Source organism: Spodoptera frugiperda, chromosome 25 (genome assembly GCF_023101765.2).
Source record: "Spodoptera frugiperda isolate SF20-4 chromosome 25, AGI-APGP_CSIRO_Sfru_2.0, whole genome shotgun sequence".
Taxonomy (NCBI): Eukaryota; Metazoa; Arthropoda; class Insecta; order Lepidoptera; family Noctuidae; genus Spodoptera; species Spodoptera frugiperda.
The window spans coordinates 6,972,074-6,999,209 of record NC_064236.1 but is presented as its reverse complement, the minus strand read 5'-3'; the positions used below and the strand labels follow the sequence as shown (position 1 = coordinate 6,999,209).

Genomic DNA, 27,136 nt, shown 5'->3' with positions numbered 1-27,136 from the left:
ACTAAAAGAACAAACATGGAACTAACATGATAGTTATATAGTAGTAGGTAATTGAATTGCTATCGCAAATATTGCTCTTAGTGAAATAAACCTTAGAGAGTAGCAATGCAATGTGTAAATACTACACTATTAGACATGTAAATACTCGTATGTTCGTCCTAAAGCTAATACTAGTAGGTACTCATAGTTACGAGGACACTGAAGAAAAATCTGCTATTTTTAATTATCCTTTTTTTAAATGCAACGTCACGCCTTTTCTACGCGAAGAGGTAGGCAGAGGTGCATATAATGGCACTTGCCGCTATTGAGTTATAAGTCCCATGTAATAATTGAGTTGAATCTATTGCCATATACCGGGCACAATTCCAGACTCCGTGCTACTACTCAGATATTTTCGAACCTTTTTATACCCTGTAAAAATAGATGTGCTTATCTAATATTCACTAAATATAATCAAACATAACAGTTCCGTTGGAAGAATAAAAGAATTTTAAATATTTGTAGGCTTTTTACTTATTAAACTCAAGCGTACCTAATAAAAGTCTTGAGCTAAACGAACCGTAGTATATTTTTGTCATTAGATAGCTATTTGATTTGAACTAGATAGTTGGGGTCAGTCCGTAAATTGACGAATATTCAAATAGTTCAGGAGTTCAGACGGCAGTTTGTACGTCATTACGGAGGCAAGTTTTAGTACCGAGTCCGACCTAGTTGTAAAAAGGAGACCACTTCACAAAGAAAAAAGGTAATAAATCATAATCATTCTTTTTTTTCTGGAATGTGACGAAGGCTACTGCGACGAAATCTAAATAGATCGTCTTAGAACTGGGTGATTGTGAAGATATCGTTATCTCCATTCACAATTGTTGTAACTAGCTATAAAATAGCAATTAACTGTTGAATTAAATTAACAAAGAACAAGATATAAACTTTTCATGCCATCAAAAATGTATCATTACTTTTTAGAGTTCCGTTTTTTGCCATTTAGCTACGGAACCCTAAAAATTATTGATTCGTCATGTCTGTCTGTCCGTCCGTCCGTATGTCCGTATGTCATAGCCATTTTTTTCATTTTTATTGATCGTCAACTCTAAAACGTATGTAGAGTGCATCTTTAATAAGATATTCCATTTCTGAATTACCTAAATAGTAAATTTATTGGTTTTACTTAGATATAAATGTATAAAACCGCATGGGATCCAAACTTGATCTCATTTTCTTGGTTGGATGAGCAAGAGGTTCCCAACATCTTAATTATCAAGTTAGCTGGTAAGGTCAAGAAGCAAATCAAACTTATGAAATTTAACGTTTAAGGTTAACACATAGGTAGTGAAGTATATTATGTATTTACAAAGATATATCGTACCTATATCTATGTACATAAGATTGTTTAAAACATCCAAGTTTTTCAATAAGTGCGGTAGCCCTGTCTCTATCTAATGTGTAGTCTGTAGTCGGCTCTGAAGAGTTGTCTTAAGAAGATTAAAGTAGATAATAAAAAATCCTATCATAACCCTTCCTTGGCAGTCGGGTAAAAAATATTGTAAGTATTCTAAACAGATCCGAATGTGAGCACGTGGCTGTTCAAACATTTCGTATTAATACAATTATAATAATTTGGCATTATACCTAATTATTATGTTTTTTTTTCTTTTACTCAAACTACAAGTAAATTGCACTGCCTCGATGAACAATTGAGCTGTCAACAACGCAGCTGAAGAAGTTCGATTGCATCCCCTAGTTGAGCGAAATACATTGTGCGAATTCTCAGTAAAATCAGAGTCTAGAATAAAGCCTGGTGTAAAAGTTTTGTAATAAGATCGCCTCCTGGTAATACGGTAATATACGGGCAGCCAGAACAGATATTAAAGCAAATTTTCTTCAAATTCTGCATTTTGATACCGTAAAGTTGGCGACGTAGTTCTACGAAAATAAAACACGATTTAATTATGAAATAGATTTACTCAAGTAAAACATTTATTTCGCTTGTCCTCTTAACAACCTATAAGGCTGTAATGTTATGAATTTTCTTAATAATTTGACCGGTTTAGTAGGAAAGTGATAATTTTGTGTGTACATTATACGTTACCTGATACTGACAAACTATGCTTCATTTTATTTTAATAGCTATTATGAAAAATAAAGCTTTCGTAAAAAACTGTATACATAAAAAAGTATAGAGTAAGAGTACAATAAAATTTATAATGTATTATACCTTTCTAAACGCTAAAAAGTAATGGCGGTCGGTGGCACGGTGTTGGGTACCCATCTGGTCGTAATTACAGGATCGTCGTAACGGAAAATGGGACTCTTTCCTTACTAATTAAAATATTATTTATTGATCGATATTTTAGACCAATACTTAAGAACTCACTTTGTGATCTGGAAATACATTTACAAATATTTCAACCTACTTGACGGCAAAGGTATTGGCTCAAAGCTATAATTTGGGGGAAGGTATTGTTACGTAGTCATATACGTACCTAATGCCTCCCAAACTCATTCCGTGATTCGTTACTACGGCGCCATGAAGTACCTGACCTGACCTGGTTCCATTTTAAGAGCTTTTACATTCGCTTTGACTTTTACAAAACCTTCATATTAATACGTCTCCTAATTACAGAGAAAAGTGCGAGACATTTTCTAAATAGGCCGGCGATAGTTACCTACTTACTCTTGCTTCATCAACCTACTTCTAGCTATTATTTTAGTTCAACCAATTAACCTGGTAACATTTTCACGAAATTGCCACTTTGTAGATGTGTTACAAAAAGAAAATTAAATTGATTTATTATTAAAGAGATTTACCTACATACAGACTGGTTTGAACATATCATTAATGGTTCGGATTACGTTAGACCACGAGTATTATATTTAAAAGGTGGAATTTCGTTTACTTTTGCTGAAACAACAACTAAAAAAAACACTAGACTTTAAAAATAAGTATTTACATAGAGTCGGCAAAGTTTCAGAATGGCCACATCCTGTGTATACCTTAGTTAGACCTTATAGCAACCGTAGCTTGGCTAATTAAAAGAAAGTTAGTCTGTTATGTTGTAACTAAAAACTTTTAACTGATGCAACACTTTTAAGGTATTTTTCCACCAGGGGTATGCAACGTAGCATAGGCTATGTTGCTACGGATGCGTTTGGCTTCCAATGAATGGTGAAGCATTTATTTATAACCACGCATGCTTTTTTTCTGAGGGGGAAATTCATCCTATGACTTCTCCCGCCTTAGGCGAGGCGAGAGGTAGTGTCAGACTTTTATGACTAAAAACCACCCCGTTCCTTCTCCTGCTTTTCGAGCCGGATCCCCGGTAAACCCGCTAGGTAGTCCGCAGCTCCGGATCAGGCAACATCCCCATCTTTGGTGGTCTGATGGCTTTTGGAGCGCGTGCGGAACGCGACGCACACGCACGGGAACCACGCATGCTAAGGCCGATTGGCGATGTCAAACTTCTAACTAAAAATTATAAAACCATGTTTCCTCACAATATTTTTATTCGCCGACATAAACTACTCTGGGTAGTTAAAAGCCGGCATTTAATATATACTTAAAGGTTAAGTATATAGTTTAACATTAAGGTATAATAGTTTAACGTGTTCGTATTTCTACCTAACGATATACAAATATCTACTTGAATAGGAGTTTTTAAAGTCCACTTTAGTATGTTCGAGGAATTTTATTAATACGAACTGTTTGAAGTGTTTGAAAACAGCCACGTGCGCACATTCGGATCCATTATGTCATAAGGCACCAGTTGAACAGAGAAGTACCTCAATATATTAAACGTGTTGGTGCCAATAACCCTTTATTTCCATCTGTCTTTCATAAAGATTCAGCTTTATATCTCAGAAATTCTTATTCAGAAATACTTGTAATAAATATTAAAGTCCAAAACGACCCGATAGATTACAGTGAGTTTCAATAACCAATATATGCGTAGATTTGTTTACCACAGTTTGCCACATACGCTTCATACAAAATGTGCCACTATACAGTTAGCACAACAAATATTTACCCGTGCCTACTAGACCTTATGATCATACCCAAATACAACAGCTTACTAATGCAGGAACTATAGCAATAACTAGCCATTAGCAATAGCAATTTGGGTATGTCGGTAATCGAATGGAGAACGCTATCGTTATGGCAGTGTATACCTATAAATCTCGTAAGGCGTAAACCTAAACAGTCAGATTGATTGAGACTAATTAATATCAGTCAATTTATCTTAACACATGAATACGTCATTCGTTTACTCTTAATGAAAAGACTTGGTATTGATAAAATCCTATCCGTATTAAATCCGGAGCTGCGAAATACCTAGCGCGTTTATCGGGGTTACGGCTAGAAAAGCAGGAGTAGGAACGGGGTGATTTTTAGTCAGTAAGAGTCTGTTATTCTTTGTCGTCTAGCCCAAGGCGGGAGAAGTCATTGGACGATTTTCCCTCCTAAACACGTTAACTGCCACATGGGTCACCGGTGACCTACGTTAGTAGAAGATTTGCCTTCAACAGTTTTCTGATGGCAGTTTAAGGCTTAAAAAATCCTTATTAAATAGTTGCTGCATTTCTTATTTATCAAATATTTCCGCGAGTGTCGTAGGGGCACTCTCAAATAAACCTGCACCGTTCAAACTGTGACTTCGAAGTTGCTTCCTTGTCAAAAGTGAAGATGATAGCAAATAATAGCAATCCCTCTTGTGTAGAGAAGGCCCATCGTAGTCTAACCGGTGGACTGTCGCGAACTTTTGATGAAAATCATTGGCAGTATTGACTACCGGTTTTGGTAACAAATGTTATATTCGTAGCTACAACATAGTTACTACAAAAATGCTTATGAAATACCATTTATCAAATAAATTATAAGTACACAGTGTATACTATTAACATTCCAACTAATGTAATTGAATATGTCATCGATAGTCTAGAATTACCCTGAGTATATGATTGAACTCAGTTAATGACATTTTATTCTTACTACTTATCGGATTAAGGTCGTCTCCGTTTGTATATAGCTAGCTTTCCACCCGTGGCTTCGTACGCGCTTCTTTAACAGGATAGGGATAGATTTACATTAGTAGAAAATTTACAAATGCTCCATAAAAACTTACACCCCCATTTTACGTGTAGAAAGTGATAAAAAGTAGCCTTTGTAACTTTAACTAACTGCAATTAAAAAATCACATCAATTCGTAGCTCCATTTCATCGTGAAAGACGGACAAATAAACAGACACACACACTTTCCCATTTATAATATTATGTATAGAGAATTTCTCTGGTCCCGTTGTGTAACAATATCGTAGTCGACAAAAGCGAAAAGCAAACTACTTAAATTACATCATTACAATTTTAAGAAGCATTCAGTGTCCTGCAATATTGTACACAGATCCTATTCTCGCAGCGTTTCTCTGCAATAATATTCGTACAATATTTCACAAAGAATGGTAAAATTTAATATTAAAATACCAGTCTCAAGAATAAAATGGGAGAGATTAATAACGGTGGGCATACCTCAACGGACGACACTCCAAGGAACCTGCACCTTGCCTTACCAGTAGAAGTAAATGCTGGATATAATCAGCACTTAATACGAATTTAGTTTACAGCGGATTCGGCGCTCTGATTGGCCAGCGCGAATTAACCAATCAATCAGCGCGCCGAACATGCTCTCGTTTCGTTTTCGTAATGTATTATACCTGTTATTGTTTGCATAAATAATCATATCGATTTCTCGGTAGATACTAAGTACCATCCCATTGTACAAATTACTAAGAAATGTACTCAATTCTGAACAAATTATATATTAAAATGTATATACCTAATTGCTACATTTCATATAATCTGATAACGTATGATTAAAAAAGTAAACAAACAAACACACTTTCGCATTTTAAATTAAATAATGATGAAAATTATGGAAGCTAGTTATTTAAAAACCTCTCTTTTTAAATTTAATTCAACCAAATACATAAATATTTTTCTGAAAACGAAACGCAATGTTGGAACCAAAAAATATACGAGTAGCTCGGGCAGGCATTTTATATGTTTACAGGAAGAAACAAAGGCGAACGACAACTCTTAAGACATAAGTACTTACCCTAAAAGAGTCACATAAATATGTTAACCATTGTTGTAAAACATAACTTAAGAGGAAACTTAAAAATAAATGAAGAGAACTAGATACAGCGTTGTACAGAAAAGCGGGTCTTACTTGAGTAAAACAATTTTATTTTTGGAAATAGCTAAACTATGGCATACTTATGTCGTTCACAGTTTTCACGCGCTCGATGAAAAGGTGCTTAACTTGTTTATTAGTAACAAAAATAGGGATTTACCGATAATTGACTTGTTAGCTATCTTTATTTTACTTTATTTCACTCGATTTTCCGAGCCTTCCAGATTCAATTGAACGTGAAAATAATTGTGGATTGAACTCACTCCTGTTAAATTTTATCCTTGAAATTTAAATTGAGTGTAAATCAGATACATTATTGGGATAAAAATTAACGAATACGTTCTGTGGTTTATTCAATTAAATGTTTATTTATGTCCGTATGTGTCTAGGAAGTAAAATAAACTTTTAAAGGATTATTTTATTAAAAGGCAAGTCTAGGTAAATAATAGGGTAGATGAACAAACGGAGTGGGAGCAAATATGTCATTTCTACGTATAAAACATACCTAGAAGTTACGAATTTGTTCCCACTCCGAAACTTTGATTCGGCGTATTAAGATTTTTTTCTTATACGACAAAATAAAAAATACGTGTCTAATATTTTTGCCTAACCTAACGGACGGACTTAATAGATTTTGAATTTTCATACCCCGTGATCATCCCTATTACACGACCAAATGGAGCAACAGCTCAACTTTTTAATTCTTTACGCCCGACTGGATAAATAAAACTGACTGAAAAAGTGCACAAGCAATATTGCTTTTATTCACGTCGATGCATTATTTCTACGTCCATGTCCGTTTTATGGCAACGTGACAGCTTTATTCACTTTTATTAAATGTTTTGCATTTTCACTCAACACCGTACCTATACAAAACTTGTCAAGTGCATGTCGGTTACGCTTACAGGATAGGTGAGGTTTTTATGCATAGACGCTAGTATAAAAAGTTTCGTGTTATCTTGAGCTACAGGTTATCCGCGTAACATTATAAATACAATATATGAAGCCCTATATGAATCGCTTATTGAAATTACAAATATTCTAGAGGATACTCTAGTTCAGTATTCTAGCTATTCATGAAGCATTCAAACCTTTTGAAGCAAGTTCCCAACTAAGAATCGTCGTTGGCAATTCATACAACGTGAGACGGGAAACTTGTATTGTTACCATTGTCTTGCAGTCGATGAAACAATTTGCTCAGTATTGTCGACTAACAATACGTCCTTCTTCCAGCAGGAAACGACGTCTCTCGCCGAGCGCATTCGTTTACTGACTTGTGATGTCGAGGATGAGCCGGAGGAGCAGAGAGCATCGCCCGCCGGAGCCATTGGCGACAAGATGTCGAGCAGCAGTGACAAATCGAGCGACAAGTCCTACAATAGCATTGACAAGAACAGCGAGAAAGCTTTCGGCAGCGCATCGTCGAGCTCGTCGTCATCGACAATATCAGTGCCTCTGCCCACACGCCAGCTTCCCCCCGACTTGGGTGACGTACATCAGGAGCCCCAAAAGGTAAGGTTCTTTGTGAAAATGACAAACACCGTGGGTGTATGAGATTTTCTCTACTTAATCAAACTGTCTTATGTCGTCGTATAACAAATTGTTCTTGTTTTCTTACGACGGTTAAGTATGTGAATAATTAACGCGGCCAGAGGGGTTGGAAATGTGTCAAAGGCTTGGTAATTTGATGCTGGGAAAGCAGCGCGTTTTAATTTAGCGCTCAGGATAAAACTAGCTTATGTTCGTACTGAACTTTTATCTCATGCTGTAATACACATTTTAACATTACATACATACTAGACATTCTAATTATACGCTTAGGTTTTAAGCAATTCGACATTATTGTATAATGACGATAAAAAATTCCAAACCTTTCACACTGCATAAGCACCAACTTACTTTTACATATTAGTATAGTTTACTTGTTACGTTTAATCGTCAGGTGTCGGTTCAAATCGTAAGGTGTGTAGGCTGTATGGATCTACGATTTAACTGAATAGTTTGACTGCATAATTAAAACTGATGGTGTGTGCATGCATTTGTACTTGTATCCGGTGGTTTTCGCCGCTAAAGAGTAGTTTGCACAATTTATTTATTTTTATCTTTCTTGTGGTTTTCTAAATATATTTTTCCCGATGTAAAATAAATTTCAAAAGGAAAATGAACGGTTCCAAGTAAACTTATGGTCGTTCACATGACAGAAACTTGTGTAAAATTGAGAAACTACAATTTTAAGTTTTTCAAGGGGTGAAGTTAAACTTTACAAAGAGGACTGAAAGAACTAGAGGTAAACTATTAAACTCAACTTTTACTTGTGATGCACCGTGTGCTGTTCAATTATTACCCACGCGAAAACTATCAGAAAGAACGTGACTCAACAACATGGAACAATTTAAAAATGTACATAAAAAGGCGCGCTTGCTTTTCTACGTCGGATTATAATGCTAGACAACCACACAATGAGAAGTACACTGTTTTCTTTGAGTGCTACGAGTAGTAACATTACTACATTTTTTATTTTTGTCTACAAAAATGTATTTTTCCACAGCCAAAGTCAGAACCGAGGCGACAGTTCCTATCTACACTGGCGCCATTGACCGCCTGCGTGGGAAGTGCAGCTCATCACGAGGGCTTCTACTACGTACCACCTGGAGATCGTACGTCGGCATCATCAGCCACTAACCTAGACTTACAGGAGCATACAGACGCTCCAGCACCGGACGTAGTCGCAGGAACTCCCGGTAAGCGATCAGGTCTGTCGGCCGGGCAACACACACTTTACCAAACACCATATACAAGATTATGCTAAGTATTTTCTAATAAACACCAAACGGTCGTAACTATTTTGATATTATTCAACAATCTATTATGTTGCTGCAACTATGTACATATGGTGTTTTGTCAGTAGGGATGTATACTGAATTGGCTTCAAATTGTTAAGTTCTCATGTTTTGAGGTAAGAGCTCTACAACTTAACATAACTTCCACATACCTTTAAAATAACATCGTAATCAAGTAGATAACTATTTTACTTGTTACACTAATCTTACTCTATTATCTACCTAATAGATTACGCGTACAATAATTTAAGAGAATACCTCTTTCATCACAAAATAAACAAAAACTATCTCGTAAATTGATTAAAACGATGGTCCATCCATCCAATACAAAATAAAATAGCGAAAGACCGAAAGAGTGAAACGCGAAAGCATCAATTTATTATTCATCTCGTTGTCTGCACTGTTCTGTTACTTGTGAACAAGGATACGCGAACTTTGCCCGCACGACCAACAACTTTACACAGTTATCCAAACTATTTACGTTCAGTGTGGCTCAAATTCAGTTATGACGTTTAGCCATGTATGCAATTATTACACTTAATAGCACACTTAAGGAATATCATTAAGATGACTTATTATACAAATTAATATCTATAGACAAATTCAAATTGTATATGTGTACATCAGGAGCTGGTGAAGGTGACGACGGTCTGGCTGCTTTCGCTAGGGCTACTGCTCCAAGGACTGAAAGACTGAGGCAGCGATACGGCCAGGAGTCACAACCCGTCAGCAGCGACGATGAGCATGATGACTACGGTATAAATGAACAAAGACGACGTCATTCATAATTAACCTACTTCATTTATTATTCATATCGCCAAATAAATGTACATTTTAAATATAAAAGTTACAAAGCCCCACAGCGCGCCACCTGGAACAGATCCTAGCTTACCAAACCTAAGCCGAGATTAAAGTAAAATTCTCGGAATATCCTAGAACACGTTAAGTCGACTGTATTTTCTATCTTTTTAACTTCATTCGGGGGAATGCGTCGCTCGATTGCACTGTACATTACAGTTCACTGATATTTTATTGTTAGGGGAACTTGAAATGTTTTCCTTTGTGGAAATGGTAAGCAGAAAATGCATTTTTCATTGCAGATACGCTCGGTGTCTTCTGTGTTCTTTTTTATTATCTGTCTGTGGAATTTAATGGTTTCTTTTTTTCGCATATAACAACTGAACATGTTTTAGGTTTCCACCGCCGACCGGCCGTTCGCGGTATTGCTATAAAGCAGCAGCTTGGCGCATCCGACGATATATTGCAACAGATGCAGAACGAATTGCAGCCATCTCCAGGCACGACGCCGCAACAAATGCCGCCCTCACACGCTTGCCAACGCACAAACTCCAACTATTCTTGGCCTTACTATTCTGAAGCCAATCTTAATTCACGGCCACAAAGCAGAACTAGTGCTAATTCAAACTGGTGAGAAATATACTACTAAGTACCTAAACAATTATTTACTACATAGTTTTTGCTATTTAAGATTCCAATTAAGAATTACTCCTTTCTTTACAAGCTTTAGTAGATCGGACGAACTTTGGAAAACCAATCTCGCAGCATGATTTGCGAATCTCGATTCAATTTGGCCACGGAAGAAAATGTAGTAGAAATACGGTTCATTTAAATTCTGCCGTTGTTTTATTTTATCTTTCATTGTATGTTTATTCTTTTTATTTGCTTCAGGTCCAAATCGTCCGACTATATGCCTTCGCGACCGTGCCAGAGTACTCCGGTGCCGCAGCAGCACTCGGACGCTTGCTACGCCCACGCTCAGAACATGGCGTCCTACGCACACTATCAGCAACAGCGGCAGCAGCAGGAGAGCATGTACCGCAACTGTTCTCTCTACGCCAATATCGGGTAAGATACATTCGAAAAGTAAAATTGTTAAAGCCTTTCTAGTGGCTACGGCCTAAGATGTTATCGCCTCAAGCCACCTTACTAAATGATTTAATTTAAAGAAAGCCAGTTGCAAGTTGCGAAGCACTGCTCTTAGCTAACACGTTTGTTTCAATGTGACTTCATATACGATACATTTCATTTCTATAATTCTTTTCAACGGGCCTCTGCTATTGACTTCTTTACCTACCTCTTACACGTCTTTCAAAGATCCTTGGGGTCCCGTGGCAGGATATGAGTGAACTTTATAATAGAAGTTGCACTTACCTCTTCCAGGTGTTCGGACAGTAGCCAGGAGCTATACAGCTCCCAAACGAGCTCGGAGCAGACATCTCCGGTGCGCGCTGTGCCACGCTGCCGCCGCCCGGAGTCTCCGCCACCAATCCGGAGCCACCATCAACTGCTTTACCTGCCATACAGTTCCCACTATCACTACCAACACCATGCCGACTACGGTCAGCAGCAATGGCAGCAGGCTAACGACTGTGAGTTTTACCCGAAAATTTTCAAACGTGTTAACAGTTACTATGTACCTACCTACTTGGTTTTTTCTAACGATATTTATTATTTATCCACAGACAACCGCATGCACTCGTATTACCAGCAGCAAGCCCGCAGCGGTGCGAGCACGCCACAGCCGGCCGCAGCACAGCCACAGCGAGCGCACTACACACATGCGCTTCAATTGCAGGTAAATACTTATTTTTTCTACGACTGCTTCCTAACTGTTTTATTACAAAATGCGACTTACTTAAATATCATGTATTTACCTAAATACCAATGAAAAATACCTGTCAACTTTTATTTTGCTTACTCGCGACTTTTTTAATGCTACTGCCATAATATCGACTAATAAATGTTTCTAGCAATTAGTGTTAGGTATGCCAAGCATTTTACTCAATTGTCATCAAATAAGTTTTTTACAAGTAAATCTACTCAACTACCTAACTACCTACCTACCTACCTACCTACCTACATCACACGTGAAGAACGAAAACAGTTCAAACTTTTAGCAACATAATAAAACAAAAGTAAAGTTACTAAATAGCTTCTCTATGGCAAATTGAAAACTATACCTACCTACATTGGAAGCGGATTACGTGAACGATACGACGTGAAGTTTGGCTTTACACGGGTAAAGTTGTGGGCAACAGTTAGTCATAAAGCTGCATCTGAGCTCAGGCACCGTGATTCAAGTTATTATCTCGTGAAACACCACTGCGAATTCATTTCAAAGCTGCACCTTCGCTAGCTTAATTTTAATTAATGTGATGGAAGGAGAAGGATCAACTTTTCTGAGTTTAATTAGTAGGTGTGAACGGGTTAACTACCTAGTGTCCCGACTTATTCTTGAAAACCAAGAATACCGTTGGCACCTAAGAAGTAAACTTCAGTTTAGCTGTTCCTTGGCTCAAAGTTTAAACGAGTTTCTCTTGAACCATACAAAGTAGTGGCCTCAAGTCAAGTAACTTGCCTCGAGTAAGATTTGAGTGTGAATTCTTACTATTCTGCATTGCTTTTCTGTATATTTTTTTTTATTTCCTGTTTTTTTTTTTAATATGCCTCAAACTTGCGCGAATGTTAATTAGATATTACATAAGTAGAAAAGAGCAGTTACTATTTAAAGTTTAGTGTCATACATGATTCATGAAATCGAAATCATACTTAATTGTGTTTTTATAGGTCTAATCTGATCTATAACATATTGCGAAGTCTTTATATTGCCTATAAAACACTGAAGTAAATATTCTTTATTTATCTATCGCCTCTACAAATCTACACAATAATTGTTTCAGACGCTCTGCCCTGCACCCGCGCGCTACAGGCCTGTGCCAGCCCCTCAACCTGGAGGTGGAAAGCAAATGATTTGCTACTCTGAGAAAGTGAGTAAATACTTTTTAAAGTCTACAATATTAATCATGGTGTACAAAAAATTATGTTCATACCTCTAAGGCAGTTGTCCCACCAACGGCGAGTGAACGACTAACTATCGGCTATTTTCTCGCTCAAGAAACGTACAATAGATATACTTTCCGTGTAAACAAAAGAGATGCATATACAAATAGTTGATCGCTGACTGTTCACACTGCCGGCGAGTGCTCGCTTCACTAGTTTGTCGCTGAGCGACAAGAGCTATGAAAGATAACACTCGCTCGGCGACACTCGCCAAGCGATTAAAACTACGCCGAGCGAGCAACCAGTGGTCATTTCTCTACAGTGCGTATCGTAGTGCGAGTAATCGCCCACCTCACTCGCACACTCGCTTATAGCCGAGCTACACAAATATCAGAACTACACACTCGCTCGCCACGTCTCGCTTAACTCGTTTCTAGTTCTAGCTCTACTCGTTACTCGTTCATCGTTGCCGGTGGGACAACTGCCTAATCAAAGCTATTTAAAGTTATACATGAGTAGCTGATATGAAGATTAATAATGACGTTTTGCACCTATACTCAGGTGGCGGCTCCGATGTACCAACCGGCACCAGGGTCTCCATCCAGAGCTGCCAGGGGGGCTCCAGAGGGTGCGCCCTCTGGGGTATCTGCACAGCAAGCCACGTCACCAATGGCACCTCCCCCGAACCCCGTCTACTATGCCATGAACGTCTGACGGGGGGACTAGGTAAATATTCTAGTGATTTATATGTATTAGTTTAGAAATACCTGCATTAGTAATAGAAACGTAATGTAAATAATTTGGTTGTGTCCAGATCCGTGTCACTTATTTTACTATTCTTCGATTCCAGGTGAGAATCGTGGTGGGCCCCACAGGAGAGGTCCGTGTCAGTATTCAGCCACCAGAGAACACAACCATTCCAACAAAGAAAAAATAACAGTTGTTGTCGATCCCTGCACAAACAGGAGTTTAAAAATTGTTTACCCTAAATGGTAACAGCCACGTTAACGATTATATAATGGTATGTCGATGTATATAAAGTAATTTGTCCATGTTATTATAATTCTTGAGTATCAGAAATGTTTTAGGTGAGAATAATCATAAGATTCATAAGTAGTTCTGTGAATATTAACCTTTTTTGGGACCGATACAACAAAATCACCACGTCTTCGTTGTATAATTATTAATGTAAATATTAATAGTTCTATGTGTGTATCTAATCAAGTTTGTGCGTGTTCAGATAAGCAATAATTTAAACGCAACTCTTCACAGTTCTGCTCTTCTGATTTTTAATTCATGTTCTTCTTAAAACCAAAATTACTTACCAAAGATTTATTGTGTTACTCTAAACCAAATTATTTGCCAAAGTGTACATTTATTTTATTTTTAACTTTTTTATCGAAATACTATACATGTTATTAATAGAATAGAATAATTGATAATTAATTGCTTTTCATATCGTGATATTTATAAAACCCATAGAATACAGTTGTAGAGCTCCAAGCAGCTGAGATTTTAAAATTTAAATGTTTGCTTCTGAAATAATTGTCATAAAGTATAATATTCCTTAAATAAAATAATAAATATCGTCTGATGTGTTAGTTTATATGTATGGAGAATTGTGTAAAACTGATGTTGGATTTTGGGTTGCTAGAGACATAACTATGACGAAGATTACATCTCGATAAGGAAAGTGTTCTGAAAAAATGAATTGACACGGCCTAGATTAGAAGGTAATGTGATTTATATTTAAATAATTGTAGTTCATAACTTAAATGAACTTTGAATGCCGGAAAAGTAAACCTAGTTATATGAAATATCCCAAAATTTCTGTCTACATCAGTATATTATATGAAAAATTTCAATTTCTGTCTATGTGAGTAAATTACATGATACTAAACAATTTTTCAACACTATCAATAGATGTCTGAAATGAATATTGTTCTACAGTAATGCGAACCAATTTTACCGCATTTATAATGAATATATACCTAATATTTAAAAACTTAGATCTCATTGTTGATGTTGTTCGTGAAATGGCCTTATTGGGGCCTACCAGTTAAGTATATGATTAGGTAGGTAAGTATTCACGCTGCGTTTGCAACCCGTTCATTTACCACTAGACTGGCCATGAAGTAATGAAGATATGAAACCTTCATTGCTAACTGTTTATTAAATAAATTATATCCTGTAAAGTCAGTGAGCGGGTTGCTACACAGGAAACTAATTTCTCTAAGTTTGGCTAATCAACGGACCATTTGTTACCATGCAAATATCCAAACTAGTGCCAAAATAAGTATTAGCGACGTAGTGTTCGAAACGAGAGCTATGTTATTTGTAAATACCTACGAGATTAGGTTTACGGATTCCTATTGCCGGCCTATAATTCTATTAAGTTAATTTAGGTTACTCATCTTTATTGATAAAGCCTGTGAATGGTATCATTCAAACCACTAACAAAAGAACTTGTAAATTACTCAAAATCAAAAGTATTTCTCGGCTGACTGGACAAAGTGAGGGACACCTCGATTTTCATTAAGATAAAATTATCGAGTATTATAAATTACTTATTATTTAGTATATTTTAAGACAATAACTTTTATGTTTATTACCATAAGATCGCTTTCGCTAATATTACCTACATTAAAACAGTAGATATTATTTTATAATAATAAGATTGGCTTTCACGTGTTTATTGTGTAAATTATTAGATGTAACTTCAGCTTACTGATTAGGAGTGTCTAGAGAAGGCAATCTATTAACAACCACCATAGAAAAAAATTAACGAAGTTGCACAACTACTAGACCAAAAAGGGAGACCAAAATTGAACCTCATTCCTTTGAAAATAGGTAGAAAACTATTTTTGAGACATCGACACTGGTATCATGCTAATTAACTAACTTACCAATTTAGTGTCATCTCTATAAGTATAGAGATAATGATATAATAAGAACAAAAAAATAAGTTACCCAATGGGTCACTGTTATGATACATTAATTTGATATCTCGTACCTAATGCTGAGATACCATTCATTCACAACGATTTGTTCATATATACAATGAGATACACGATTTTCAAAATCAATTACAATTTATGCCACCAGTGACACTACTGTAGGTCAAAACAAATGTGACCTGTAGTTCAAAAAGGACCTGAACTAGTGGTACATAGGGAAGTTAGACACCTACTGAAACTATAATGTAAGCCGATGAAATCCTATTGAAAATTTTCAGAAAATATTTGGGACAAAGATTCTTGTAAAAAGTTTTAGGATAAAAAAATGTGTTATTATTGTAGCAAAAGTGTTACCGGAGAGTAAGAGTAACCTATTTTGTAAATTGATGCAATGTAAATAATTAAAAAATAACTTAATGTGAAGCCAAATCTGTAGAGTAGAATGAAAATATCCCAATTCAATTGACCTAAGTAATGCCTACTTTCTAAAAAGGTTGTTACTTCATTAGTAAACTTTCTCATGCCTACCATTATTGTTAATCTTAAATGTGTTACTTCATTCCACCAATGTAGATAAGAACTGCCCCATGTAGACTCGGAATGTCAATATTACTAAATATACTTGGTAGATAAATGTCCATATAATTACAGATCAACAACGCAATTCTTATAACTAATGCTTGAGTTGAGGGTTCACGTTATATAATTGTTTATATTTAAGTATAAGTAATAGATCTATTCAAAAGAACTCATTAATCAATGTTTTCGGTCTTGTGATATTGTTGTTTTGCTGCTTAGCAGTTTATTTAGAATTTTTTTATATGATTTTATAAGAAAATCACATATTATTGTAGATGTTAATCTGCCTATATATTAAGTTGTGTTTAATTGTTATTTGGGATCATGTTACAATGAAAAAATATTATGAATTGATGATGTTCGCTAAGCTAGTCAAACTTATGACCAACTACTATTATATCATAATTTAATGTACTGTACCCCTTAACCAAATGGCAGTAGTGTGATATTGAAAATGTGTAAATGTTATTTATTTGTATAATGTTATGTAAATGATTTTGAATTTTTGTGTTACGTAATCACTGTAGCCTAATACATCTGCAATACAAGACACATCACAAGTGCATTGCAAACTGTTTAATTTCACAATGGTTTCCAGAATTGCCACATGTAAATATTATACAATATTGTCTGTTTGTAATTCTGAATGTTCATAGCACTTGAGACACTAGAATCCGGTGAATGATTAACTTTTGTTTTGATAAGAATATCACCTATACTGAAGGTAAAATAACCTTTTCATTGTCACTGTAAAAGCCACATTTTATTAATAAATCAATGGTAATAAAATTTCAAAAATTCATTCACATTTCATACATGAATCTCATATTTAGTAGTGAAATTAAATAAAAATAAGAACAAAAGGGATGTTGTGAGTAGCATTACATAGAAATGTAAGCAGTTTATTTTCTCAGACTTGTAAGTATTAACTCAAAATTTTGATATACAACATAGTAACTTACATATTTGGAATGATGAGTGATTCATACAAAAAAAGAGCTCTTATGGTGTTAAATGTTACTGCGATTGAGATAGTAAATGGACAAATTCCATTTTAAAAATGTAACTTTCAAAAAGTGTAGTCACAATTGTTAAAAATATGTTTATTGAAATTCTTGAAGTATTTCCTTGATAAATCAATAAGGCAAATACCAAGTAAAACGCACATTACACATGCCAGAGGCAGAAATTGTGATGGGTCACAAACAAGATTCCAAAATCTTTTTTCAAGTCTAAATCTTGATGTTTATTGATTTTTATATAACTTTACACGGTATAGATAGGTGTATATAACAAAATACTAGTTGGGCATTATTAATTTACGGAGATGGAAATCATACTTGAGTACTTTATTGCACTTTTAGTCCAGTATTGTGATGAGACTTGAGCTGTTTTAAAATGAATAAATTTTCTGTGGCAAGTAGACAAATTAATACAAACATTAATTAGCTGATAAATGTATAAATGTTTTAATACATCAGTACTCGTTGATCTCATAATATAGTATTTTATCTTAAAAGCTCTTGAAACTGAGCATTTTTACTAACTTTTGGTCATCAGTATTTAAATAACCATTTTGGGTGTTGTGAATACTTGTATTTACATATGTATGCATCTTATTATTTCAATTTTATCAAATCTTCCGTAGTGGATGTCGTTTGATAATAAAAATAGTAGCCAAGTTAATGAAAATGCTGCCATTATATAAGTAAATATTGCTTCGACCTGAATTTAATACACTTTCAGCATTTGTATATATATGAATTATTTTGTTATAAAATCATGTAATATTTGGGCCTATTTGTATCTTTCGAGTAGTTGCCACCAAACAAGGTACATACATAGGAGGTGAAAAGCTTTATAAAAATATATTGAAACTCCAACAACTAATCTTATAGTTTTGCTCAAATTAACTTGCTCAACTGAGAAAATCATTCCGAGACAAACATAATGTATTGACCCACCTCAAAAAAACTATCTAGACACCCAGAAAAGCTTAAATAGGCCCATTTTACATTATTTTAACACTCTTTGAATACAATTATGTTAGTCATTAGTTTTATAATAAATGAATTGCACTGTAAGTTTATTTTACGTCTTTTAGTTATTCTGAAAGTTGTTGATTACTTATAATTTATTACTGTTATTGTACCTTTATAGACTTTATTTCCATTTAATGCATAGGTATTTAATACCAAAATTAAAATACATATTATTATATATATTTATATATACACATATATATATATATGAATAGCGTAATTACTTCTTTCTTTAGATGCTATTATGAATACAGTAGTTATAAATTAAATTGATATATGTATAATGAGTGTTAGGGCAAAAAATCGCCACAAAACGTTTCAAAATACCCATGTACAAATGTATTTGTAGATCGGTAAATCAATAAAAAAACATATAAATGAAATTGTTTTATTATTTAAAAACATCCTACATACTGCCAAGTACACAACTTTCTTAATTAATAATAAATTGTCTAAATACACATATTTTTTTGGAATTAAACTCTAGGTACTTACAACAAAAGATTGCAAGGCCCGCCCGTAATTATGTCTGCACCGTTCCCACAGTTTATTATAGAAATAAATGTATATCCAAAAAATAAGTTCCATTCAACCCGGGTGAATGTTTATTATGATAAATTTTAATTTTCCAGCGAATATTTTGATTTTGAACCATTTTTAGTTCCCCGATTTTCCGTGAACTGTCACGAACTGACAGAAGGTTTTTTAATGTCAATGTGAACTAAGCCTTTTGAGCCACTGGAATTAAATCCTACCATTTTTATGGTTCCCTACCCAAAGGCTCAAGGCCAAGACCTATAGGTTCTTCGAGCTTCGGCAGCATTGCCGTGGTGCCGCAGATATATGATGATGTGTGCGTACACGTGGATTTTTATGATGAAGCCTTAAGCTACTGCTGCGATACACAGACTTACCGGCGCTACCACAGCATCGCATATAATGTTCTATACAAACCCAATTGAGACTAGCGCAACGTTTTTCTTTTTACATCTGTAATAAAACTTGAATATGAAATTTTATTTTCCCTAAAATTCACAATCCGTCTTGAATATTCGTTGTTGTTAATGCCTATTCTTTTTCGTGTAAAAAGAGGCTTGTACTCAACAGTAAGCACTTAGAGGCTGCCGATGATGATAATATTATATTAAACTATAAATTTTCGCCCGTATTTATGGAATTGAAACATTCATAAGAATTCCAGCATACTATAGCCCACTCAAATCATCAAGCAAATATAAAGAGGAGATGTCATTAACTGACTGATTTCCTTTTAATGTGATACGTGATACTTTACTTTAACATTAGAAACCATTCCCCTCGCTATTTTCCACCTAATGGTCCCATACTACAAAAACGTTGTTAATTGTTCAAGAATCTGATGATAAAGACGTGTAATTGTTAAAAAAAAACTCCTCAACGGCTTACAGTTACTACCTTAGCACCAGCTTTTCCTCTAACAGTGGCTAGGTACTATTATAATATCAGTATTAAATACTGATTTTATAATAGTATTTTTTACGTCTGAATCAGCTGTTAGTTTTTGTTAATCTTATATGAATTTTACTTAAAACATAAATGTTTGTAATATTAAGTACATAATAAATCTTATAAGAATTATTTTGCTCATAATCGTATATGAATTACATAATGAAAATAATCAATAGAAAAAAAGCCCAATAGGATAACGAATGAAATAAGGGTAATTATTTACATTATTAAAATTGGCAACCCTAAATCGGCGATTGACGTGTCGGGTATATCGTTTGCCTGCTTTACTGCTTATTCTATAAAATCAACATCTTTAAGTACAAAAGTTAAATAATTTCAATCATCAACGATGAGTCGCCGCGACAAAAAGGAAGACGAGGATAGTGGTTTTCAGAATTTAGACAAGACTACACTTTTGCAAGAGGCAAGATACTTTAACTCGACACCAGTTATTCCGAGAAAATGTATACATATCCTTACAAAAATCCTGTATTTGCTAAATCAAGGAGAAAAACTGACTACTCAAGAAGCTACTGATATATTCTTCGCAACCACAAAGTTGTTTCAATCGAAGGATGTGGTGTTACGCCGACTGGTATACCTAACCATCAAGGAACTTAGTCCTATGGCACAAGATGTGATTATTGTAACATCATCACTTACGAAAGACATGACTGGCAAGGAAGACTTGTATAGAGCTGCTGCCATTCGCGCCTTATGCACAATTACTGACAGCACAATGTTACAAGCAATTGAGCGCTACATGAAACAAGCCATTGTAGACACGAACCCTGCAGTGAGCTCTGCTGCTCTGGTGTCTGCTCTTCACTTATCGGCTACAGTACCTGACCTAGTACGACGTTGGGTGATGGAAGCACAGGTAATTACACACTATCAAAGTTAATCTTGGCTGAGCTGAGTGTGGTTACTAATTAAACATTTATTAATTGAAACGAAAAACAACTGCATTACTATGCTATTGCAATTATCATAAGCTATGGTTGCCTCTGCTAAATGTTTTGTTTCTTGCTAGCTATCAACAAGACCCCCTGTGACAGATGTTATTTGGTACACACTCATAATCTTGATAACCACACAATATAATCTATTTTCCACAACTATCTTTCTTACTAAAGCTGTAAAACATGTATATAACTTGCACTCAATATACTATTAAAAGCCTATAACATCTTTAATAGTACAGACAAAACTCTATAAGCAATTAAGTTTGAAAGTTTCTAAATTGATGAAAATGTTATCTTTTGTTATTCTTTTGGCGACACTGGTTTTACTGATACATTATTGTTATGCTATTATCAACCCAGCCCTTTCAGTTTCTTAAAGAAATCCATTTCTTAATATCTTTAATTGCATACACAACAAAATGGTATAATATGTTTACTTTCCCTTCTTTCAGGGTGTCATCACATCAGATAATGCAATGGTGTCATACCATGCTCTAGCAGTAGTTGCAGGAGCTCGTCGCAATGATCGCCTTTCCACAGTGAAACTTGTTACAAAACTAGCTCGGACACCACTCCGTTCATCTTATGCAATTTGCCTTTTGATTCGTTATGCAGCAAAATTAGCTGAAGAGGACCAAACTGATGCTTCAGAACCTTATGTGGAATTCATTGAATCCTGCTTGCGTCATAAGTCTGAGATTGTAGTTTATGAAGCTGCACATGCGATTGTCAATTTGAGGAAGTCTGCTCGTGATCTTGCTCAAGCTGTTTCTGTCCTACAAATATTTTGTGGTTCTTCCAAGGCAACAATGCGTCTAGCAGGCGCGCGCACTTTAGCTAAACTAACAGCCAAACATCCTAATGCAGTAGCAGCCTGTGCTGTTGACTTGGAAAATTTAATTTCGGATCCAAACCGCTCAGTTGCCACACTAGCTGTGACTACTCTTCTAGCTACAGGAGCGGAAAGTTCTATTGATCGTTTAATGAAACAGATATCCAGCTTCATGTCAGAGATTTCAGATGAATTCAAAATTGTAGTAGTGCGTGCAATCAGGCGCTTGTGCTCCAAGTATCCACGTAAACATCAATCACTTGCATCGTTTCTGGCTGGTATGCTTCGTGATGAAGGAGGACTGCAGTATAAAACTGCTATTGCTGATGCAATTATTGCTCTTGTGGAAGAAAATCCCGATGCAAAAGAGACAGGCTTGGCACACCTTTGTGAATTTATTGAAGACTGTGAGCATGCGTCGTTAGCTGTGCGCATATTGCATATTTTGGGTCGTGAAGGACCAAAAGCTCGTCAGCCATCCAGATATATTCGATACATATATAATAGAGTGATTTTGGAGTCTGGTCCTGTGCGTGCTGCCGCTGTTTCTGCTGTTGCTCGTTTTGGAGCTGCTCGCCCAGAATTGCTTCCCAATATAAGCGTACTTTTGGCTAGATGTCAATTAGATGATGATGATGAGGTACGTGATCGTGCTATATATTATAGCGCAATTTTGGATTCTGGTGATGCTCAACTCATCAATGATTATATCATCAATGTGCCGATACCTAATCCTGTTCTCCTAGAAAGAGCATTACAGGATTATCTTAATTCTGATGCTGATTTGTCCGAACCTTTTAATTTGGCCACAGTCCCTACTATGGCTGAGGAGACACAAGAGCCTAAGGAAGCTCCAGTTGAAATCGAATCACGAGCACCGATTGTTTCTCGCGAAGAACAATATGCTGATCAAATAAAAGTCATTCCTGGCATTGAAAAACTTGGACCAATATTCAAAACATGTGAGTCTATTGACTTGACTGAACCAGAAACCGAGTACCGCGTCCAATGCGTAAAACATATTTTCGCTCGCCATTTGGTCTTACAATTTGAATGTTTGAACACATTGAGCGATCAACTTCTGGAAAAAGTTCATATACGGTTAGAAGCTGCCCCTGGTTACAAAATGCTAATTGAAGTTCCTTGCGAACAATTGCCTTATGACAAACAAGGCAGTGTATTCTGTGTCCTTGAATTTCCTGAAAATCCGATTGAAACTTTGGGAACCTTTGGCGCAACATTGGAATTTGTTGTTCGTGATTGCGATCCTACAACTGGCTTACCAGATTCAGGAGAAGGATATGCCGATACTTATCCATTAGAAGAAATAGAAGTGAGTTGCGCTGAACAATTCAGGACGCGCGCAGCTTCCGACGACTGGGAAGCAACTTGGGAAAGGGCTGCTTCTGCAGAAGAAGCTTGTGACACTTTCGGTCTATCTCAGTCCGACGTAGGGGAAGCTGCTAAAGCCGTATGTGAACATTTAGGACTGCCGAAGGGCGCCATCTCAGGAGACGCAGTGAAAGAAATCCGCGGTGGTGGAGTTTGGCGCGGTGGAACACCGGTACTCGTCAGAGCTCGGCTGGTCATGGCTGGAGGCGCGGTTACTATGCAATTAACAGCCCGCTCGCCTCGCGAAGATATTGCCACTTTATTGTTGGCTGCCGTTGGTTAGTGTTATTTAAGAACCATTTATAATCTTAGTGTTAGCTCGTGCCTTTCCACAAAAAATCAGAGTGAGTTTTGAGGAAAAAACCGTTCATTGCCATAGCTTTATTTTTGAAGTATATTTACACATTGCTAGTATACCGCCAGCAAAATTAATACCAAACTAAGAAAATAGAGAAAATCCTTTGCTGTGTTTTGTTACTAAAGAATACTAGCTAAAACTCACTCTGCTAAATGTTTATTATATTATATCATTGTGAGTAGTGTATGAATGTTATATTATATACCTACAGTAACTGTTGTTATCTTTGCTGTCATATTTCTAAATAATATTTAATTGTTGTGAAATAATCCAAGTAATTTCATAAATGAATTTAATGTACCTATTTGATATTGTGTACTGTATAAATGTCCTTACCATACGTCTATTTACGTCAACAGCAGTTAAGCGATTACGCAATACTGATATTGCACTCTATGCACGGACTCTGACCGAAGCGGAATAACTACATACTTTTCATACGGACGTCATGAGTAGGTGTTCCTCTAATATACAATACACGTTAAGTGTAATAACGTTATACATTTAACACATTTTAGCACAGAGATTTAAATATATTGTACTACTTATTTACGTGAGATGTGTCATAAATATATGTATACTATATCTTTATATATTTTATAAAAAAGTCTTAACGTTGATATTTTATGTAAACTGTGGCTTATTTAATAAAGTTTATAACACTAAGGTGGAATATATTTTAATAAGAACCTCTATTGATTGTGACCCACTCGCAACTTAGGAGTTATTTTATAGATAGGCAGTAACATGACAGTAAAAGGTAAGGAATTAAGGATTATAAATAAAAGCTATTATTTTTAGCGAGACAAATCACTAAATAACTATTATCTGTGATTGTGGATTATTAAAAGTAAGTATATCCATTCATCTGGTTACACTTCTATACGTAAAAACCGTAAAAGATATATTTCTTAAACTATGAATATGTTATCGACAACTTTATAGTTAGTAGATGTCTTGTGTATAAGTAGATGTTATTATCACGGATCCATCGCGTGGCCAGTAGTGTGGCATTGCGTGGTTTACGAACTGTAGGTAAGTACTGCTACGTTCAATGACTCATTAGATAGGTACATTATATCCCTGTTCATTATAGACGTTTGTTTATTACTACAAAACAAAAGATACATTTCAGGAGCTTCTACATTAAGACCCCAATCCCTACTGACTGTTGAAATGCTGAAAACTAATATTCCAATTCCAAAATCCACGCGTTTAGTGTAGTGACTAGATAACTGGTTGTGGCTGTCCTGAGATGTATCGTGGGTTCGATTCCCGCACAGAATTAATTGTGTTGTGTATTTTCATAATGTAGTTCCGGCCTGTAGTGTGTAGGGAACTAGAGAAGTCCCGTAACAGGTGTTGCTTTATCAGGTGTACAGGAGAGGTGACAAATGGTATATAATTATGGCAACTGTAGTGGTTTTAATGAGGTAAGAATCCCACACGATTGAAATAATAATATGATACTTATTCTAGTGCTACCTATAGTAATTAGATTAGTAAGGTAAGTTTGTATTTAGTAGACGTCGGTACTATTTAAGTAGGAAATAGGTATGTATGAGTGAGTACAAAATGAAAATTATGCATTTAACACCGATTAAAGTTCAACTATGCAGTTCAAAATCGAATCATCTATTTTTTGGTTTAATTTCATTTACGTTCGATCTTTGATATTGTGTATACCTAATGGTGTGGATCTTGCAAAAATCTTTTGGTCTAGATGTCATTGATTCGTCAATGCTGTACGCGGTCTCATGATATTTCGGAAGTTCTTGAATTTTCTAATTCAGTGATTGCAAACTCTACCTAATTATTTTTACCCGTGGCTTAGAAATCGGTCATAATCCGTAACCGATCTTTTTTATCTCTCACTACATGGCAACTGTCAGAGTTGATACTAATCTTAGATTCTGTAGACTAGGAGGTATCATACTTTCTTAGGCTTATTTTTTCTCTATTTGTAGATGTAGGTAGCTATAGGTACCTACCTATATAAAGTGGATGTAAGTACTTCATTAAATCACTCGACAAAGATCTTGCAAATCATTAAAAATTCATGAGGTAGATACACGTAAGACACAACTTAACAATGCTGCGGGGTTTGGTCGTTGCGGCATTTGATGAATGCATGCATTAGTCAAAAACGATAATGCGGATTTAAAGTAGCCGATTCGTCGACAGTTTTTGTTGTTTCTAAGCAAGATCGAAGCATTGAATTGAAGTTTGTAGGCCGCCTAATGGTTGTGAAGGATGCATGCATTCGTCAGATGACGCTACTTGGACAGTTAGCCCAAGTTATTTTGTGCCCTAAGTAAGTAAACAGGTAAAGTAAAGGAACACATTTTGCGTTATGTTCGACAAGGCACACTTGTAACGGATAGGTATATAGATACTTATACCTGTGTAGGTAGGTATTACGTAACGAAAAATGAGCCGTACTAAAGCATAATATAATAAAAGATGCTTCAGCAGAGACACGCAACATTGTACCTGTTGATTGTATTAAATGTCATGGGGTCCATTTTATTATGTGCCTACATCTTCTGTCTGATTATATCTACCTAGGTAATCTAGGTGTACGTAACTACGTAGTCTCTTACGCCACCAACACCCGAGACCCAGACACGTGAGTGTTAATTTTAAATGTGATGTAGGTAGTATATACCGTATTGTTTCTTGCCCTTACTTTCTGGGGGCGTGTTTTACTTCAGCTCTATTTTTGCAATCGGTTTTTTTATGCCACCTTGAAACTTTTCAAGGGGATTTCACGGGCAAGAAAGAAAATACCAACCCCTTGCCATTCTCGTTTTGAGTTCAGACAGTGCGTCAGCGCTAGTCGCACAGGGTGGGTTGTTAATTTTCTATTAAGAGGCTAATTGACAGACGGAAATTTAACTAATTATTAATTGATATTAATAATAATTATCTAATGCTGTTATATACTCAATAAAGTACTTAGATAATTAAATGGCGAGCTACGTTATTATTGGGTTTAAAATAAATATGTTTAAGGCAAAGATCGGTATCATCCACAATCGCCTAAGCCTCTATTTATCCTTTTTTAACGTTGTGCTAGTCTATACCGAAGAACGGGGAATAGCTGCACCCATTTCTCTGCAACGTCTGGCCAAGCCGACAAGGACCAGGAGTCTCGGCGTGTGTCAGGTCGTCCTGCTTTACGTCCAGTACCTACCGACGAGACCTAGGTACCTACCTACTCTACCTTACCGTGGTAAACTAGTGCATAAACAATTATTTGTAACAATTCTTGTGAAAAACAGGTTTCTTTGTTTATTTATTTGACCCTGTAATTAGGTAGCATAAATTACAGCACCTATTATAAGGGAGGGAACGATTGTCTGATACCTAATTCAGCATAATAAATTTAGAGAGCTACATTCTAACTTGCAAGTGCGTCATGGCCACGCGACACTGAGTTAGACACGTTCGCACGTATCGCGCTCTCGCTCTTATGCCACGTGCGGTTCGGAATAATCCTAGAAAGAGAACTCCTATCCTACTCCATCAGAGCCGTTCACGTGTTTTTGAGCGTGAACCTTAGTGATGTTCAGTGTTTATTTACGTGTAATCATATCGAAGTATCGATTATAGTAAAAAAAATTGTCAATTTGTTTTTGATGATAGATATTTATATAACGGTTTTAAAATTATATTTTTATATTAAAAATATTAA

General features: G+C 35.8%; 2 protein-coding genes and 1 long non-coding RNA gene across 6 annotated transcripts in view; 2 read left to right on the top strand and 1 right to left on the bottom strand.

Moving 5' to 3' along the window:
* Positions 1-18,787, top strand: part of LOC118282310 (uncharacterized) — a 122,098-nt gene extending 103,311 nt beyond the window's left edge. For 2 of the 4 annotated variants that reach the window (XM_035572706.2, XM_035603454.2), the window contains exons 8-17: positions 7,422-7,697; positions 8,734-8,926; positions 9,653-9,781; positions 10,219-10,453; positions 10,715-10,891; positions 11,207-11,415; positions 11,509-11,621; positions 12,727-12,813; positions 13,388-13,552; positions 13,677-18,787. In XM_035572706.2, coding sequence (XP_035428599.2) covers positions 7,422-7,697; positions 8,734-8,926; positions 9,653-9,781; positions 10,219-10,453; positions 10,715-10,891; positions 11,207-11,415; positions 11,509-11,621; positions 12,727-12,813; positions 13,388-13,540 — 1,572 coding nt within the window. In that variant the 3' untranslated portion in view covers positions 13,541-13,552; positions 13,677-18,787. Of the gene's footprint in view, positions 1-7,418; positions 7,698-8,733; positions 8,927-9,652; positions 9,782-10,218; positions 10,454-10,714; positions 10,892-11,206; positions 11,416-11,508; positions 11,622-12,726; positions 12,814-13,387; positions 13,553-13,676 lie in introns of all 4 variants that reach the window. The other 2 variants (XM_035603529.2, XM_035603373.2) reach the window with 1 other exon arrangement.
* LOC118261815 (uncharacterized) overlaps positions 1-19,363 on the bottom strand; it is a 123,330-nt gene extending 103,967 nt beyond the window's left edge. Inside the window, exons 1-2 of the long non-coding RNA XR_004782448.2 lie at positions 18,900-19,363; positions 11,198-11,339 (exon numbers count right to left, since the gene is read on the bottom strand). This is a non-coding gene — a long non-coding RNA (uncharacterized LOC118261815). The remainder of the gene's footprint in view (positions 1-11,197; positions 11,340-18,899) is intronic.
* A 762-nt stretch (positions 19,364-20,125) lies between these two features.
* Positions 20,126-24,105, top strand: LOC118261860 (coatomer subunit gamma). Its single transcript, XM_035572905.2, has 2 exons — positions 20,126-20,772; positions 21,310-24,105. Exons 1-2 carry the CDS (start codon positions 20,242-20,244, stop codon positions 23,362-23,364), a joined length of 2,586 nt encoding a protein of 861 aa, XP_035428798.2. The 5' UTR covers positions 20,126-20,241; the 3' UTR covers positions 23,365-24,105.
* Positions 24,106-27,136: the final 3,031 nt, after the last annotated feature.